This window comes from Ammospiza caudacuta, chromosome Z, assembly GCF_027887145.1.
Source record: "Ammospiza caudacuta isolate bAmmCau1 chromosome Z, bAmmCau1.pri, whole genome shotgun sequence".
NCBI lineage: Eukaryota > Metazoa > Chordata > Aves > Passeriformes > Passerellidae > Ammospiza > Ammospiza caudacuta.
This window is the reverse complement of record NC_080632.1, coordinates 66651733-66670930: the sequence shown is the minus strand read 5'-3', so window position 1 is coordinate 66670930 and position 19198 is coordinate 66651733. Positions and strand designations below refer to the sequence as shown.

Sequence of the window (19198 nt, the reverse complement as noted above, 5' to 3'; positions counted from 1 at the left end):
CTTGCAAAGGAACATAACTTTTATTAAGGAACATAACTTTTATTAAAATCAGTATATGAGAAATAAAGTGAGAGCAATCAAAATAAAACACATATAAATTGAGATAAGTGTTATACAAAGTGGATTGTGCTAATTTAACTAAATCTGTTTCTAAACCAAGATGCTTTAGCTCATACTGTTCATATTTCTACTAGACCAATTAGTATTCCTTCAATACCTGGAGCTCTAACACTACAGGGGGAGAATGGGACTGATGAAAATTTGGAAATAGGTCAGGCCCAGGATATCTACTAACTGAGGGAGCAGTGCTGAAAAGGGACAGTGTTGCAAGGGGGTTGTGGAGCAGGAAATGCTCTCAGTGAGTGACAGATGGCCCAGGCTGGAGGACAGGAGGTCACTGCCTCTGCTAGAGACCTTTACTGGCAAGGCTGTTTGGAGGCAGACACCTTGTACAGAAGTCCAACCAGCTGTCTATCCCCTCAGAGGCCTAGGATCCACAAGCCTAAATAATACTTCCACGAAGAATGGGGCATCCATATCCATAAAACCACTGTGGGTTTTTTGTTGGGTTGGTTTTGGGGTTTTTTATCCATGTTACCCTTCTGTCTGCTAGTTCACAACAAAGCTGTTGACCCTATTGGCAATACTCAAAAAATTTGATGTATTATGAAAATACAAGTTGCTAACAGTAGCTGTTAAAGCCAGGACCTGGCAGCATGAGGCATCACTGGCCATACAGGTCTTGTCCCAGCCCAAATATGAAGTCGAGCAAGAGAAACAAAGGATGAGAGAGGAAAGAGCAGCAAGGACTGATTTTAGGGTGTAACCATGGCAGGACTTATGTGGGCTGCAGAGAGATGACAGAGGAGTTACTACGTCGGGGCAGGAATTCTGGATTAGGTGCTGGGAATAGAGGGGAGGTGTGGTGAAGAGGGAATAGGTGCAGGTGTTGTGATGAGGGCACATGAGAGAGAGAGCTCAGATTACTGCAGTGACAATTTGAAAGGCATGGGTTAAGTTATTGAGGCAATTTTCATTTGTTAGGCACTCCTATGTGTAAGTTTTATGCAAATGGTGGTCTGGACTAGGGAAAAGAAATTTTCCTACTTGGGAGCTAAGTTTGTAACAAAAAAACCCAGTTTGAACTCCAAGTCCAATTAATTAAAAAGTCAGTCAGTCATCAGGCACAGGAGTGGTTAGCAGATGGTTCTGTGTCTGAGAAGGAGCCCCACAAACCATTTTATGATTTAAAAGGGAGGAAAAGTTGAACAGCTTCTCCTAAAGTTTTTCCCAAAATTCCTTCCCACAAAAATGTGTTTCTGGAAAGAAAAGAAAATTTCTATGTTTTCAGCCTCACAGCATAAAATGATTTTAGGATTATGGGCATGTGGTAAAAGGACCTGCTAAAAGACTGCAAACTTGGCTGGAACATTCCTCTGCACAAATTTGATCAAGGATTTTTTGTGCAGATGAATTGGCAGTGTCTGTTTTCCATGAAGTGATCATGAAATGTTTGATCCTTCTCACTCCTTAGAGGCAGCTCAACTGATTTTCAGCACATGAACGCAGATCAGTTCAGACATCTTTTTTTGTCCACTCCAGTCTGATGGCTTTTGGTGTCACCTCTGAGGTCAAACACGTCACTGCTATGCTGAGGGAGCATCTTTGCTACAGTTATGTCTGGCATGATGAAGATATATTTTTATGGAGGGTGGACATGATTCCTTACAGGCATGCAGATGTGGCTGCATTAAATGATGTAGTAGTGTACTATCCATCAGTTTCCATATGTTGTTGGCTGTTTTTACCTTGGATAATTGATTAGTTACCTCACTGTGGAAAACAGCTGGAACAAACACTTAAATTTCACTGTGAAGTAAGGTGAGTGTCTTTGGCTGATCTCTAAAAGCCACATCATGACAAATCCTGTGGCTTTAGGATTGCAGAGAAAGACAATAAAGAACACTTATTGCACTGTGAGAAAAAACACTTGTGAAAAACACACAGTGTCACTAAAACAATGCCCAAGGACAGAGCAATGTATTCCTTCGTAATGTTGTTTAATCGCTGGCAATTTATGGGAGATACACAGTCAAGAATTCACCTCAGATGCTAACTAAAGTGTACATTACTATAGCTGTATTGTCTAGGTGAATATTCAACCATTTGTCATTTCCTGGATAAATATAGACAGAGACTAGGGTTTTTTGGTAGTGAAAACACAGCTGAGAGAGATGCTACTAAAATGTATAGCAGGAGACTTTTGAATAGGATAATGTGATTCTACCCTTCAGCAATTCTCTTCTAAGACTTCAGAGTTTTGTGTGAATATTTTATCAACAAGAAATACAGATTTTCTCTCACTAGTTTATCCATTTCATCTATCAGTATATTGTATATTATATTTTTTCTATTTCTGTCCATAGCAGTATAAGTGGAAGCCATATGTTCTAGAAATTTTTCTTTCCATTAGTGCGTGGCAGGAATTCAATAGTGAGTGGATTTGCATGTCCTTTGGCAAGACAGATGGATTTTTGGAATTTTCCAGTCGAGTGGTTTTAAAACTTGTAGAAAATCTGCACCAAGGGACCCCAAGCATTTTAGTTGACCCAGGACACCTACTGCATCCTTTCTACTCAAATATGTCTTTTTAATTGTTTAATAGTTATGTGGCCATTTTCCTATCTCTGATAACGTTATAATGTGCAGAAACTGCTTTCATCTGAGCCAGACTTTGGCATCTCATCATCTATCAGATTGCTTCCTAGGAACTACTGCTGTATTAAAATTCAAGGATATTTTCTGACATGTTTTTGTTCCCAAATGAACATGATGTTATCTTTGCCTTCCCAAATTTTATTTTCCTATTCGTTACAGATTACAGTATGAATCCAAGGATCCTATGCTGAGCAAGTTTGCAGAGAAAAGAGCTGCTGAAAATTAGTGAAGTAACTCTGTGTCACACACAGAGAAAATATTAATCTGCTGCTATAGAGAATTAGAAAGATGTCAACTCATGCTTGACCATTCTCACTTACGTGCTTTGACTTTCTCTTTCTTAGTATCTGCATGCAAATGGGATCGTGCATCGAGACTTGAAGCCAGAAAATCTACTCTATGCAACACCAGCACCAGATGCACCATTAAAAATTGGTGAGCAGCATTAAATGTCTGCTTCCCTGATGCCTTTGCATTAGTAGTGTGTGCTAACTGATGTTTGGAGTATGTGCACCTCACGATCACCCTATTTGAAGCCAGTGCTTAATGAACAGCATGTTACTTCAGCAGCACAGCTGTTAATGATGGTTTCAAAACCAATGCAAAACTAGATGCTTGCTTAGATAATTCATTGCCAAAATTGTGTGGGATGTGGCAGAAATTAAAGCACTGGGAACAAGAAGAATCATGAGAACAGCATAAAGGTCTGTGCACCACCTCTATGCCCCCTTTTTTCTTTTAAACTAGTACCTTAAGAGGAAAGATACACTGGTGTGAAAATAAAAATGTGCTGATAAGGGGCAGAAGGCAAACTGAGCAAGGTTGGCTTCTGTTTTGAGGGCAGGTTTGAGGGACATGCAGAGATCTTTGCCGAGAGCACAGGGAAACTCTCTGAAGTGTGGTCAGCCCCAAAGAGGGGCAAGGAGGAGCAAGGCTCTCCTGATCAGGAATGTATTGTGCCAATTCTGCTGTAGATGGCAGACACTTCCAAAGGGTATGACCTCCAAAAATGTTGGGCATGCCTAGTTTTTTGCTTGAGCAACAAGGAGCATCTGTGCAACCCTTCTGAGTTTTAAAATACCACCTGGTGCTCTCCTAGGAGTGAGTGTTTCCACATTCACCAGGCTGGTGATCATAATGGTTTTCCGGATCCAAATTTGCATGAAGTGGCCTCAAGCAATTTTGTATAAATTTCTAGGAACGTCTTGGTTCTCAGGGTGATGGTACTTCATGTCTTTTCCTACTTCTAATCTTTCCTGGAAAGGCTCTAAACTTGATAATTTAATGCAGCACCATCCACAGTGTGTAGGGCTTTTGAAACATTTCCTAAATGCCATGATTCTTCATCTTCCTGGTAAGGTTGTTGCCCTGCCTAAATTGAAATCCAATTTACAATGAGTGGCTGTGTTTATAAAAGTAAACTGTATTTCTAATTAGATAAATTATAATGCAAAAAGGATAGCCATTTAGGAAAAAGTGACCTATTTTTATCCTGATCTTGAGTTCGAGTTAGAACATTCACTTTTATATTCAGTCTTACAAAACAAAATCAAATCCTTTATTTTGCACTTTTAAGACAAAGGTGATTTTCATCACCTAAGAATAAGTCAATTTGAATAAGCTCAGTTTATTTTTGATGAAAAAAGAGTTGTGAACGCTTCAATTTTTGTTACTTTTATGAAGAAGTTGTGCAAGTACAGTGTGTATTGTCACAAAGGCCCTCACTCTGTGAATAGTAATTCAGGTGGAACATTGGAGAAAGGATGATCAATACTTCTTCTGTCACCATCTTTATGCCTCTAAAAGCCTTCTATCAAAATACTGCTGAAATTTTGTCTTGCAGAGACTGCACACTTTGACCCTTGACTAAAAAAGCAACCCAAAATAGTTCTGATAATTTTATTGGATTACTGACTGAGTGGGAACTGAATATATACCTAGAATATATTTTTGAATCTCTGCTTGTATGCCCTTAGGCCTCCCACTGCACTGGCTTTGTGCAGTTTTCAGAATAAAATACAAGCTACATTTTGGTCAAACAAGAGCCAGGAAGACTCATTTGTACAGCAAACTTTGCCTCTGGATTGCAGCATGAGTAGGTTCACTAAATCAATGCTTATCTATGGAAATGTCAATACCATTCATGTAACGTATAAATGTTTATTGAATTGCATATACAACATACAACCCCACACTATTACAGGGAGTAAGAACATTAATATTCCCAAACCATCTTAACAGCTGACTTTGGACTTTCCAAGATTGTGGAAGATCATGTGACCATGAAGACAGTTTGTGGAACTCCAGGGTACTGTGGTATGTTGTTTTGTTACTTATATTTGCTTTTATGACTGTAGATTCAAAGGCAAGAGGACACTGCAGAAGATGGTGAGATCACTCTGTTACCTCGTAGAACAGCTGATAATGCAATTCAGGTGACATTGTCACTGTCCATTACTTTGTATGACATTGCCTGCAAAGCACACACACAGGCCAAGTCTGCTTCAGAGCAGCACCTAACTCCAGTCCAGTTAGTTTCATAAAACTGTGTCTCACATATTAGCTGTTAATGTTCTGGTTGTCTTCTCTTGTGACAATTACAGTACCAATGCCACACATCCATAGTTAGTTCTTAGTGCTTTTATGTCCATCTTTGTATACTGTAAAAACAGGATAAGGCTTATTCCTGTAGAAGAGCTCTCAGAGTTATGTCGACTGGGTAGGAAGGATTGAGGCAGAATATTTCTGCAGGGAAGGGAAGAAAGGAGCTTTATGCCTATAGTTACATGCCTATAGCAATCCTTGATTTACAATTCAAGTTAACTAACTGTGCAGAAGTCCTGGTGACCGGAAAACACTCAAGCATTACTTTCCAGAATTGGAGGAAACCCAGGAGAAATACTGTTTAAATGCCAAATTAAACTATGAATAATTGATGGTTCTGGGCTGCCAGCTCCCACATCCTGCCCACCCATCTATCAGCAGCTTCTCCAGAAAGGACACAGCAACAAAAACACATACTGGACTCTGAACACTTTGGCATCGAGACTTGACAAACTATAGTCCTTTGGATGTACAGATTGATGCAGAGGACTGAAGGCAAGAAGATGATTGCAGAGAACTTCGTTTGCTGCAATGCTGTGCCTTCAATGAAGTTAACAAGAGGAGCATAAGTGATTTCTGAGAGTAGCACAAAAAATCAAGCCAGTGCAAAGCAGTGATTCATGATCAGTCTGTAACAGGCAACATCTAAACTAACACAAATGTGTCAGACAAATCCATTCACGTAAAGCAAACTTCTGGAAATCTTAAAAAAATACTAAAAGCCCTTCTGTTCATGGCTGTGCAAGTGTAGTATGGGAAGCGAACAGATTGCATTGATGTTTATAGGTACAGCCAGCCCACTGTGCTCCAGAAATGTGGCAGTCATCCCATGTACCTCACAGATCCAGTGGGACCAGGGTCATAAGTCTGTGCCTGTCAAGCTGCTTAGGCAGACATTGACTCCTCTTTACTGCTACAGAGCTGGAATCCCCCAAAACTGCCTGGCCTTTCCATCTGCTCCTCACAGCAGCAGAACCAACTGCCTGAAATGGTCTGGTTTTCCTTCCCATTAAAACAGAACATCAAAAATAAAGCCTAAATAAAGTGCCAAGTAAATAGTCTCACAGAACCATTAAGGTTGGAAAGGCTTCCAAGATTGTTAAGTCGTCCAACCTTTGACTGCATGCCACCATGCTCACTAAGGGCCACGCCCAGTTTTTTCTTGAACATCTCCAGGGATGATGACTCTACCATCTCCCTTGGCAGCCTCTTTCAATGTTTAACCACCCTTTCTGTGAGAAAATCTTGCTTAATGTCCTACCTGAACTTGCCCTAGTGAAGCTTGAGCCATTTTCTCTTGATCTATCATGGTTACATGGGAGTGGAAGCCGACTCTCACTCCACTACAACCTCCACCCAGGTGGCTGCAGAGACTCCCTGACCCTCCTCTTCTCCAAGCTGAACATTCACACTTCCTTCAGCTGCTCTTCTTTGCATTTTTTCTCTATATCTTCACCAGTTTCTTTGCCCTTCTCTGGACAGGCTCCAGCCCCTCAAGGCTCTCCTGCTTGTAAGGGGCCCCAAACTGGACACAACATTTGATGTGTGACCTCACTGGTGCCCAGTACAGGGGGGATGGTCACTGCCCCACTGTTGTTGACACAGGCCAGGATGTCCTTGGCCTTCTTGGCCACTTGGGCACAGCTGGATCGTGTTAAGCCACTGTTAACCAGCACACCCAGGTCCTTTCCTGCTGAGCAGCTCTGCCCCCAGCCTGTAGCACTGAAAGAGGTTATTGTGTTCCAAGGCAGGGCTGACATTCAATCTCATTGAAACTCATGCCACTGGCTTTGTCTCAGGGATCCAAGCCTTTCCACATCTCTCTGTACAGCTTTCCAAGTCCCCACCTGACTTGATGTCCTTTGCAAACTGACTGACGGATACCTTCGATCTCCTCATCCAGACCAGGATAAAGATGGAAAACAGGACTGGTCCCAACACTGGACCCTGGGGAACTCCCAGCCACCAGCTGGATGTAACTCCATTCATCACCATTCCCAGGGTCCAGGTGTCCAGACAGTTTTTCACCCAGACACCGCAGCTGTCCAAGCCATGAGCAGCCAGTTTCTCCAGGAGAATGCTGTGGGAGATGGTGCCAAAGGCTTTACTAGAGTCCCCATAGACAATATCCACATCCCTCCCCTCAACCACCAGATGGATCACCTGCTCATGAAAGGAGATCAGGTTGGCCAGGCAGGATGTGCCATTCCCAAACCCCTGCTGGCTGTGCATGATCCCCTGCACTGTATTTACTGTGTGATTGCATCCAAAATGATCTTCTCCATCATCTTCCCTGGCACCACGGTCTGGCTCACAGGCCTGTACTTCCCTGCATCTATTTTCCTGCCCTACTTGTGGATGGACATCACATTCGCCAACCTCCAAATTATCTGGGACCTTCCCAGTTAGATAGGATTGATGATCAGTGAGGCAGAGCAGCTTGGCAAACTCCTTCTCTAGCTCCCTCAGCACCCTTGGATGAATCCAACCTGGTCCCATGGACTTGTGAGTGTCTCAGTGGCTCAGCAAGGTCACTGCCTCCCTCCTGCTGGACTGCACAGGGTCTGTTCTGCTCTCTGTCCCTGTCTGCTAGCTGGGGCTGGTTCCCTGAGGATAATCAGGCCTTACTGTTGAGGTCAGAGGCAAAGAAGGCATCTGAGCCTTTTCCTCATTCTTGGTTCCAGTGTTTGTCTGTGCATCCAATCAAGGATGGAGATTTTCATTGGCCCCATTTTTGTTTTGATGTATTTATAAAAACACTAAGTAAAATATTGAAGATAAAGCACCACCTTATTGGTCAAACTGAGGCTCCAGTGCTGCTGTAGCTTTCTGTGGTTCCTTCCACAAACATAAAATACAATTTGAAACCAAAGTACACTTCTCATTTCATTCTGGCTCTGATTGGACATGACTTCTCTTGTTTTGTATTCAGTGAAGGGAATCATTTGTCTAATTCAGAGCTTAAATGGGCAGTCCTAATTTTTTGTGAAAGACACAACTGTGCATGAACTTCAGTTGATTTTGTGGCTATTATTTCTTCACTCAACTATTGTGTTACTGACAAGAGTTTTGTCCTCTGCAGCACCAGAGATACTACGGGGATGTGCCTATGGCCCTGAGGTGGACATGTGGTCCCTGGGGATTATCACCTACATCCTGTAAGTGCAAATGTTGATAGAGAGAAGTTCACTTTTTAGCATCCACAGGATATCATTACAATATGAGCTGTGGCATTGGAAAATACAAGATTCTGAACTTTAATTATTATATTCCTAACTTTACTGAAGTAAGTCAAATCCTAGAGGAATATGGCAAAACACAGTCTAAATATTTGATAACTTTAACACTTCTTCCTGAACAGCAGCAAGACATGTGCAGAATCATGCTACTAATGTGAACGAGTATAGAACAAAAGTTCCAAACACTTGGGTTTAAGTAGGCATTTCTGTCTAAGTATTATTGTGGTTAGTCATGATTCAATTGGTAAGAATTACAATTATTTTAGTGTATTGATTGAATCTTTCAAAGGAAGATTATTGAGAAGGAAAATTGCATATAAGGTATTGACTCCCTTCTTTATGGGAGAATAATTATGAGACTTAATTTAGACCCTTGGCAATGACAATACATAGACAGCTCATGTAGTAATACACAATACTTCTAGAATGCCTTTTGTGGGAAGAAAATAACATTTTATACATGTAACTTAAAGATACGGAGGATTTTATACATGTGGGCCATTATACTTCCCCTACTACTTTCTCTGTCCAGCCAGTATAGTGTGGAATAACACAGTTATTTTTATCTTTTGCAAAGAAAAAAATATATTCTCTAGTGTTTATACTAAAAGTCCATGTAAGAATATATATATACTTTGATAGTAATGTCAGAAAACATTCATAGTTTCTTCTGCACATAAGCCTCAAATAATTCAAAGGTCCCCTTTTGGGTACCTGTAAATAATAGGCTACAATATTCCTATTTCCCATTTTGTTATCTGCTCCTTTTAAATGTATGTATCTTTGTGTCATGGCTGGTTTAAGATCCAGACTTTGTGTTGAAGATCACATCTCAGATATTGCCTGCCAGGTGCTCATTTCTTGTCACTTCTAAGATTTCCACTCATGACAGAGAGATGTGAAACTTGCCAGCAAGGCGGTCCCTAAGACTAGAGACGTGACTTTTGTTTTCCTTTTGCAAAGCCACCTAGATTAAGTTATGGCCTTTTCTAGTTACTCAAGGCCTAATGAAGTTATTGCACTTCAAACTAAGAGCCTTTCTTAAGCAGAACTATTTTCACTATCTTTCAAGGGTAAGCAAGCTCCAACAAACTCCAAACAGTTCCTATCTAAATATCTGGCATGTCATTTTCTATATGCAGGCCACACTAAACCTCTGCATGTGTGCAAATACAAGTGTGTAAGTGTAAACCTCTGCATGTGTGTAAATATAAGCGTGAGTTCCTGCCCTGGATGGGGCTGCATGACTATAGATACTCTTCCATTTTTCCTCCTTCTAATCCTGTCCTACTCCCACCTCAAAATCCAGTTTGATCTACAGGAAAAAGATGTAAAAATCCACCTGGCTGTCTCCATTTAGCTTTAACAGTACTCCACATTTAAAACTCTTCTATTGTGTGTAAAGCTTTGTGGATCAATATGTCTGATGGATTAGAAACTGAGGCCAGAAGGGTACATGTAAAATTACTAAGTCATTAATCCTGGAGCCCAGAGGACAATGTTTCATGTCTCAGTCTCATAGCTCAGTAAAGGAAACCCACTTACATAGAGACAAAAAAATCCCCAACATTCCTGTATGTTCCCCCAAAATGAAGTGGATATAAGAGTTAAAAACCATGTTACAGAGGATCTCAAAAACTATCTCTTGCCATTAATCAAAGTAGACTCACATTTGATTAAAAAAAACTGACACATATTTTGACAGAACAATTTTTCCTGAGGCAAATTATATTTAGACCTATTGATGGTAACTACCATAATTTAAGGGAAGCCACATGTATAGTTCTAAAAGTCAAGAGGAGCTGTCCTTTTTCTATTTCTAGAGCAGGTAGAAATCCTTCTGTGTGTTTGAGATGCAGACAGTGATCAAAAAATACAAAGTCTTTGCCTGTAGTTAAAATTGCATGGATTTAATTAAAGGTGTTATTTTACTAAGTTACTTAAAAGGACATAAAATCCCATCTGGTCTTTTTTAGTTGTTTTTTAAGCTGCTTACATTGACTTTTCCTTTACTTGTAGGTAACTGATTTAAAGTGAATCACAATAATAAAATGTTATTTCAAAATAAAATAAAATCAAGAGGAGCCGCACTAGGTTTTGCACTGATTCAATTGATCTAATTTGAAACCACACCTCTAGATTTACTCATCTATTCTGGCATGTAGCAAAAATAAAAAAAAGTACTCTCTGCTGAAGTGGATTTTTAAGTAGAAGTGTATCTATTGAAATTGTTGGTAGGAAAGCAACAGGTGATAGTAGTGAGTTACAGTGAAAACAGAAAGCTCACTTAGGAGGCTTCCAGCACAGTCACAGCAAGGCTTTTGCAGGTTCTTACTGTCATAGGTTAGCCGGATCCAAAAGGCAGTTTGGGCTGAGCCAGTGAGGGGAGCTGCTCAGGGGCGTTCCATGGGGACAGCAGGGACCTGCTGCCAACCCAGAAATGGTGATGGGAGAGGCAGCAAACAGGAGGGGAGCTGCAGAGGGGTTCTGCCTGGCCACCACCTACTGAAGCACAAGCTTTGGAGGCTGGATCCATGTGTTTTAATACACTTCTGCCAGACCTGGAAAAATAATGTGCCCAAAATGTGCTTGCAGTGAGGTGTTTCTCCTCTTCAGCAGTGGAATGTGATGCAGCTGTTCCACCCACGGTTATGCACCACTCCCAAAACCACATTTCTTCCTTGAACCTCAGCCTCCTTTTCCAGAACAGTAAGCACATTGTGTTTAAAAATACAAAAACAAGTTAAAATGTAAGGCTTTTCTAGATTTGTTGCTGTCTTGGTCATTATGATCTGCTGTTGTTTTCCTCTCATCATCTTACTGCTTGTTGCATTTTCTGGAAGCAGAGGAGGAGATAGCCTTTCTCTATTAAGCTCAGATCACATACTGGCTGAATAGGAAATTCACTTTAAAAAATCTGATTATGTGTGCAGGCATGATTAAAGTGCAGTGAAGCAATAAAAAAAAGGACATTATACAAATGGAAACCACATCTATGAGTCTGCTTTCCCTGAGGCCAGCAGTGTGGATCTCTGCTGGGATCTGTATTATTCAATGTATTTATAAATGCAGTCATTAGTGAGATCACAAGACTTCTAGATTGTATGTAGGTTACCTAAGTAAAGATGAAGCCTGATCATGAAAACTTAACAAAGGTTTTTACATATTGTGGCTGATAGGATGGAAAAAAGTACAGGGATGAGCATGGCTAAAAATCATTCCTAACTGGATATATAAAACCTTTAACTTCATGTGTAAGGTGGGTTTCCTCAGCTAATTCCTATTCCTCTGGCAAGAGTTACAGGGATTCTGATAAATGCTCTATAATCCTATATTAATAATCCTATATTAAACACATGAAAATAGAAAAATTACAGTTAGAAAAACCTTTCCCAGTGTTTAAGAATACTTATGACCACATTTCTCTCTGCTATGTAGAATTAGGAGTTCATGAGTACATCCAGGAATGGTTTCCCAAAGTGATCTACAGGACACAAAGTAGAGAAAAATACTATCATGAACTGTTTCTAACAACCCAAGACTAATTAAACTTTGATTAATTAATTTCTTTTTTATCCTTTCAGACTTTGTGGCTTTGAACCATTTTATGATGAAAGGGGAGATCAGTATATGTTTAAGAGAATCCTGAGCTGTGAATATGACTTTGTGTCCCCCTGGTGGGATGATGTGTCTCTGAATGCCAAGGATTTAGTAAGTAAAGCAAAAATGAGACTGGAGTATTTAGTATTTCTGCCACTGAGAAAGAGTCCATTGTGGGGTGGGGGCAGATTAATTGGTTAATTAATTGTTCATAATTGTTTCCTCTTGTCTTTGCTACATTATGGTGCTGTCAATCTACCCTGTTAGTCCAGTGCTGTAATTTGCACTCAGAACATGGATATTCAGGTCCTTCTGTGAAGCAAGCCATAGATTGTTGGCAGCTGTCACAGTGTTCCTGTATGCCTGCCTTTCCTTCCAGCTCTGAAGTCTTTCACCATTCATCTTTTCTGGGCAAACACCTTCAGGGGAATGTAGAAACAAGTCCTTCTTTTTGTGCAGTTTTCAAACCTGCATTTTGGGGAGGAATATAAAACGGAATGAAACTTTCCTCCCACTGCTTTTTCTGACATATTTTTTCTGTCCGTTAAAGTTTTTTTTTTTGGTAGGTGAGGAAAGACTGACTACTTTTAAACATGCTCCATTAGCAAAATGCAAGGGCTGGCATGCTATCTGCACTCTATTCTTTTATTACTGGATAAAGTAATTTGGATCCAGGAGACACTGATCTGCAAAGATAGGTATGCTTGAGTCTGACTTTTGTCAATAATGACTTGCATAATTCAGTTATTTCATAAGCACTGAAAACACAAGTGCTCTGTTCCATATACACGTATATAAACTGTGTCACAAAATACTACGTCATTGGTGTTAGTGAAGTACTTCAGGATATTTCAAATGGAAGGACTGTAGAATTTCAAAGTACTTTTTTGGTGTTTTATGAGATGTGAAATTCTTCTAAGGCCAAAAAAAATATCATTTGATGCCAGATAAACAGCAGTCTGCAGGTAAAGCTTTTGAACATTGCATAGGAAATTGTAGTTAACAGTGATGACCATGACTCTCAAAACCCATGCTGTGGGTAGTTCAGTGTTAAGTTGAAGGGATTTCCTTAACTCAAAGACTTCCTTGGAGACACAACCAATATTCACCACAATGCCTGTTCTCCTGCATGCACTTCAGGGTAGCAACTTTAAAGGTATTTGTAGGGAGATTTCAGGGAACCCTAAAGCAAGATTTCGCTCACCCTTGGGCGCATAGGAGCAGTGGAGCCCTATGCTATCACTTGCACTGCTCCAAGAGGGTCTGCAGTCTGGAGAGCTGGGTAAGTGTGGCTCTGCAGAGCCATCTGTGTACTTTGTTACTCCATCCTCACCTTTCTTCTTTTTTTTAAAACTCCACTTGTCCAGAGATACAATAAAACTCGTGGAATGTCAGTTGACTGGACACAATTTGTATCCAGCAGGACCATCTCCAGTCCCAAGGGTATGTTTGCAGTGCCTTTTCCCAAAAGTACCCTACTGTCATGTTTGTAGAAGTCCAGGTTTTCTGGCTGTGGTGATAGAAGGAATGATGTAAACAGCATTAGTTCCAGAGTGGGCTAAGACAGAAAGACTTGTGCAATGCTTTTCTTAATATGTACATGAAGTCTTTTAGTGACTGAAACAAAAATTTCCTTTGTGCTGTGTATGAAAGGGACTGCCTGTCATACACAGCACAAAGGAAATTTTTACAATGGTGCAAGCATGGGCATAATTTAAACCTTCTAATCCAGTTTAAGACTTGTCCAAATCCTGAAGTAGAGAGAGAGAGACTTCTCAGAGATTTTGAGAACCTCTTAGGGTTTTTGTGACAAGTCAGACATGAAACATGACAGGTACAGGTCAGCTGCATTGGTACATACCCTTAATATGTTGGTAACCAGTTGATACTTGCTCTTCTTTCTTCCCCCTTAGTGGCCGTCTTAATCAGATGTTATTTATGGAGGACCAAGAAATGCCAGAAGCAAAATACTTGCAAAGACACAAATGAAAACTCTTGTTGGTTTCTTAGAATGTCTCACCTAAGATGCTCTCCAAATCAAGGCCAGAGCCCCCAAATGCAAAACTAGGTAAATCTGAATGAAGAATAAGGTTGACAGTCTTTTTTATTTCTTGCTTGTGATGCAGGTTAAAAAGTTGATTGTTTTAGACCCCAAGAAACGCCTCACCACTCTACAGGCTTTGCAGCACCCATGGGTCACAGGGAAGGCAATAAACTTTGCACATATGGACAACGCACAAAAGAAACTTCAAGAATTCAATGCCCGGCGTAAACTTAAGGCAAGTCTCTGCTCATAGTCTCTGTTCTGGCTATGAAAGCATGCAATTAAATTGGTTTTTAACCCCTGTGTGTTCTCAGAGGCTTGTCAGAACTTCAGTGGCTAAACCAGGTGCCAATATTAAAATCTGAACACCTATTGGTGACCACAGCATCTCCCAAAAAAAACCCCCTACTTCCTGTCAATGTCAAACCACAACAAGTAGCCTTGCAGAAACCTTGCACATTTTTGAGGACAATATTCCATGGTGTTATGGAAGCTTTTTATTTAAGATGTCTGACAAAGATTGAAGAAGTTTTAAGTTGATTCAGTCAATGACCAAAGCCAAAACAAATAAAAATGGGTGAAGTTGATTGAAAACTCTATCTACACAGACTGCTGAGGATGTACAAACCTTTCACAAAGTCCTTACTTTCCATCTTTTCTTCCCTTCTTCCTTTCTTGCTTTTGTCCATCCATCTGTCCTGTATTGCTGGTGCATCCTTAGAATACTGGCCAGAAAGAATGGTATACTGAGTCATGTTTTAATGAGCATCCATCCGTCTAGAAGAAAGTTAGTCTATTAAAGAATGTTTTGATCCCTAACCCACCTGTACCTGTCAACACAAAACAGGAGGTTTAAGCCATCCTTCTGCATGAATTTGAGTCAGTATTTCAGATGTGTAGATCCATAAATATCCCCAGGATTCTCCTTTACCTGTCCACATATCTGCCATGGGAAGAAGCAGGGAAATGTCTTTAGGTGCAAATAGCTGGCAACTGGGCACCTGACTGACATAGCATCAGGAAACTTTCTTTTCTCCTAATCCATTATTTAGTTTTTAAAGATTTTCATCTGATCAGGAGATAATTCCAGGGATATCTCAGCACAGGAATTGTTAGCAACAGCTACAGTGAAGCTGCCCTTCTAGCCCTGGGGAATTAGAGTAAAAGCAACTTAACTGAGAGCTTTAGTAAATTCCATAGAAAAATCCATTCACAAAAAAACTGAGCCTAAACTTTGGCTTTGCTATTTTTTTTAGTAGAGAACTGTAGCAGAGAATTTCTACAGGGCAAAGAAATTTGTTTTGTCATTTACAAAGTTCTCAGAGATTATAGATATAATTCACATTGACATTTTGATTTTGTTTTTCTTTATATTTTTTACACCAGAGATATTTTTGAAGCTCATTTTATTTAAACCAATTTATTCTTTTGTGATTACAATCTATCACTTTTTATAAGATTATTTCTTCAGTGCTTCTCTGTTAAAGATTAAATTACCAAATCTGCAATTATTAAGAGGATTGATTGAAGTTAGCAGTTCTTGTAGAGTTAATAATTTGCCACAAATATATCTGTAAAAGAAACAATAAATTTTTTGACAGTTAACTCCTGGTCAAAAAAATAAAACCAAAGCAGACATCAAAGTAGTGATTACACACTTTGGCTGTTGTTTTGTTAGTAAGAATAATATGTAATTCTTTTCTCTTTCCCAACATAAAAGTCCATCAGTAGACTTTCTTTATGTAAAGACAAATTTTAAAGAGTAACTCTAAAGGTCTCAGTCGGGATTTTGTTTCTCATAGGCTGTGTTGAATTTGTTTCATAAACATCCAACACTGCTTGTGACACTAAATTACATTGAAAGTGCCTTTAGACATTATAGTATCACTAAGTGGCTTGTTCTGTTTGTGATCAGTTTTCCAATGTCCTCTCACCACCAATGTGGATGTCTGTGGTTTTTCCTTTAAGAGGTCTATTCTCTCAAAATTCTTGCCCATTTCTTTGGTTTATGCCTTATAGTATTTCTTCATAATCTGTTGTAGCTGATTCTTTTTTATTTACAATGTTTATGTTATCTGCTTTTCATTAAAATCTTTTTTTTCCTTTTCATTTCTTTGAGGGAGCTTTTTGTTTGTTTCTTTTTTGTGTGTGTTGTATATGTGTGTGTGTGTGTGCGTGTGTGTGATTACCTCTCCAAAGAATCCACAAAATTTGCTATGTTCTTCATCTCTTCCTGCAGACCCACTTTGATGTCTAAGCAAAAGCTGCCAAGTCAAAAATAGCTTGAGCTGTCGCACACAGAAATTAGCATTTATTTTCCTCACCTCTGTATGTCTGGTTTTTTTTCAGGCAATAAAACTGTTCAAGGCAAGGGCTAATATAACTGTCTTTATGTGTGTCTTCATTTTTTTATATTACATGTGATATGAAATCCTCCTCCTAGTGTGTATTTTCATATGCCTGTACTTAGGAAGGTGCCCATCTGCTCTGCAACATTGTGCTTGGAATATGCAACAGTGCAATAGTGAAAGATATTGTGTTCCTTTGTGAAATTTTCATGGAATAATCAGTGGTAGTACTGGTGTTTTTTATTATTATGACAGAAGATGATGACTTTCTTTTTTGCTGTGAGACTTGAGTGCAGGACACCTGAAGTAATTTCTAAAAAAAACAAAAACAAAAAAAACCAAACAAAAAAAAACCCAAAAGAAACAAAAAACCAGCAGGTATAGCTGAAAAAAAGTTCATGTCACCCAACCTGTAACCTTGTGAAAGCAGCAATTTTAAACCTCAACCCAGTATGCTAGGTGGCCTTCTAAATCCACCCAGGCCCAGGCAGGTATCCAAAGCCAACATTCCCAAGAAGACTGAACGCAGTTGCTGCTGTCGGGGCAGTGCTGCGTGCCCACGGGCCGCATTCCCTAAGGAATGTTTGCTTGGTCCCCTCTCTCCCAGGCCGCAGTGAAAGCCGTGGTGGCCTCCACACGCCTCGGCAGCGCCAGCAGCCACAGCGCCCACGAGGGCCACAAGGCCGGCCCCAGCCCGGCGCCCGGCCGCGACAGCCAGCCCGCCGACACGGACAGGCCCACGCAGGAGGCGACAGCGGCAGCTCCCGGAGAAATGCCTTAGGTCGATGGCGCTCGCTCGTGTCGGCGGAGATGTCATTTCATACACCAGCTACCTTGTCATCCAGCGAGAGAGATTAGCAAGCTTGGCCTCTCTGGTTCTGCTTTGGGGTGCCACAGGCCCCGCCTGATGATCCTACCTTCAGTGCATGTGACTGCTTATGAAAATAGTAAACTGTTCCATTAGGCATGTCATGGAAACAGTGTAATTTGCAGTAATATCGGCAGGTGAAAACATGGGGATTATTAACTACCTACCATAATGTGTATACTTCATCTATCTAGTGTTCCTAGGTGGCATTTGAAACAAAATGCTATTTTGTTTGGTTTTATGGAAGTAGGTGTCTTATCTATGTTGTGAGTTTCTTTGAACTGTTTCCTTCCAGGTTCATAGTCCTTCAGCAGACAAAATGGAAGGAAATACCAAACCAATGCTTTTAAAACTGATGTATGAAATAATGTTTTTTATCTGTAAAATTGAAAAAGTATTTGGGGATTTACATGCAAAAAAAAAAAGAAAAAAAAACCCACAAAAAAACATTCCACTACTTCTGAGAAGAAATTGAAATGGTAGTTCCACTGGGCATGAAAATGTACATTGTTCAAGCTTGCATTGAGAATGCCTTATTCTGACTTTTCTTGTTTATATACAGTATTTTAATAACAACCAAAATTACTCTGCCATTTCATTCCATAGTAAAGTGTTAGTGAAACAAAACCACGGACTAAACAAGGATTAGAATACATGCAAATTTCTGGCATACCATTTTATTTATTCATTAAAATTCTAATCTGCAGATAGAAGACATTTTATAAGCCCTAAGGGAATAATCTGTATTTAAATAAGCTGTAAATGCTTGAAGGAAGCTATTTCACAATTACTGATTTTGCTTTGAGGAAACACTCTTATACAAGGTCTGGGAGCAAATAGTATAATCTAGTTGGTTCCTGGGTAGTTTAACCTCATGAGTGAGCAGTTTCCACTTGTAATTAGCCCACATTTTCCTAACAAAGGATGCCTCCTGTAAAGTGATCCACCAGCACGATCTTGCATCCACCCAGAGCTGTGTCTTGAGTTAGCAGCTGTGTGCATCAATCAGCTTGCAAAAGTAGGGTCAGGCTCTTCAGCTATCTTGATGTTCTTGTTGAATGTGATTGATAGGAACTGAAAAACTAATGTGCATCAGTGTGTATGACCACTTACACTTGTTTGTTATCTATTTGACAGCATGTGACTATTGTACTGATATATTACAAAAATGGCAAAAAGAACCTGACATACAAAAATGTCATTTGTGCTTGTTAAACTTTTTAATACTGATAGTTACCTAACATCCTAATACAGTCATCATTCCTCTTTAGCTTTAATTGTTTTTATGTTGTTGTTAGGCCTTGCACAACTTGCCTTGAAAAAATATAGCAGCTACTGAAAAAAACAAGACTTTAATAAAACATTCAATAACTACATTTCCTGATGAAATTAAAGGGTAATACAATGTTATAATGTTATTCGTATGGTAGATTTAATAAATAAAATGTGCCCTAAATTAATATATAAAGGAGGATTAAAGGTCCTGTCTTTACAGGGTGAAAATGCATGCTAATGGATGTATTATACTTGAGATTTTTTATCCATTTCTCAGAACTCTCTGAATTTGAACAAAAAGTTTTGCTAACTAGGAAGGGTTGAAATGTGAAATACATGCATCCATTCAGTTTTCAAAGCACATACTTTGAGGTCAGCAGAAACATCTGGTGGGGGCATAGCAGCTGTATGCAAGCCAACATGACACTTTCATGGAATTTTCCCTTGGAAACAATACAGCAAGATTAATAACTTTGGAGCAGATCATAGATACATCCACCTG

The 19198-nt window shown here is 39.8% G+C and overlaps 1 protein-coding gene across 1 annotated transcript in view; it reads left to right on the top strand.

The window, feature by feature from the left end:
• CAMK4 (calcium/calmodulin dependent protein kinase IV) overlaps nucleotides 1-18883 on the top strand; it is a 137969-nt gene extending 119086 nt beyond the window's left edge. The window contains exons 6-11 of the mRNA XM_058823969.1: nucleotides 3063-3153; nucleotides 4960-5034; nucleotides 8405-8480; nucleotides 12146-12272; nucleotides 14288-14440; nucleotides 17161-18883. Of these exons, the coding sequence (XP_058679952.1) occupies nucleotides 3063-3153; nucleotides 4960-5034; nucleotides 8405-8480; nucleotides 12146-12272; nucleotides 14288-14440; nucleotides 17161-17334 (696 nt within the window). The 3' untranslated portion in view covers nucleotides 17335-18883. The remainder of the gene's footprint in view (nucleotides 1-3062; nucleotides 3154-4959; nucleotides 5035-8404; nucleotides 8481-12145; nucleotides 12273-14287; nucleotides 14441-17160) is intronic.
• Nucleotides 18884-19198: the final 315 nt, after the last annotated feature.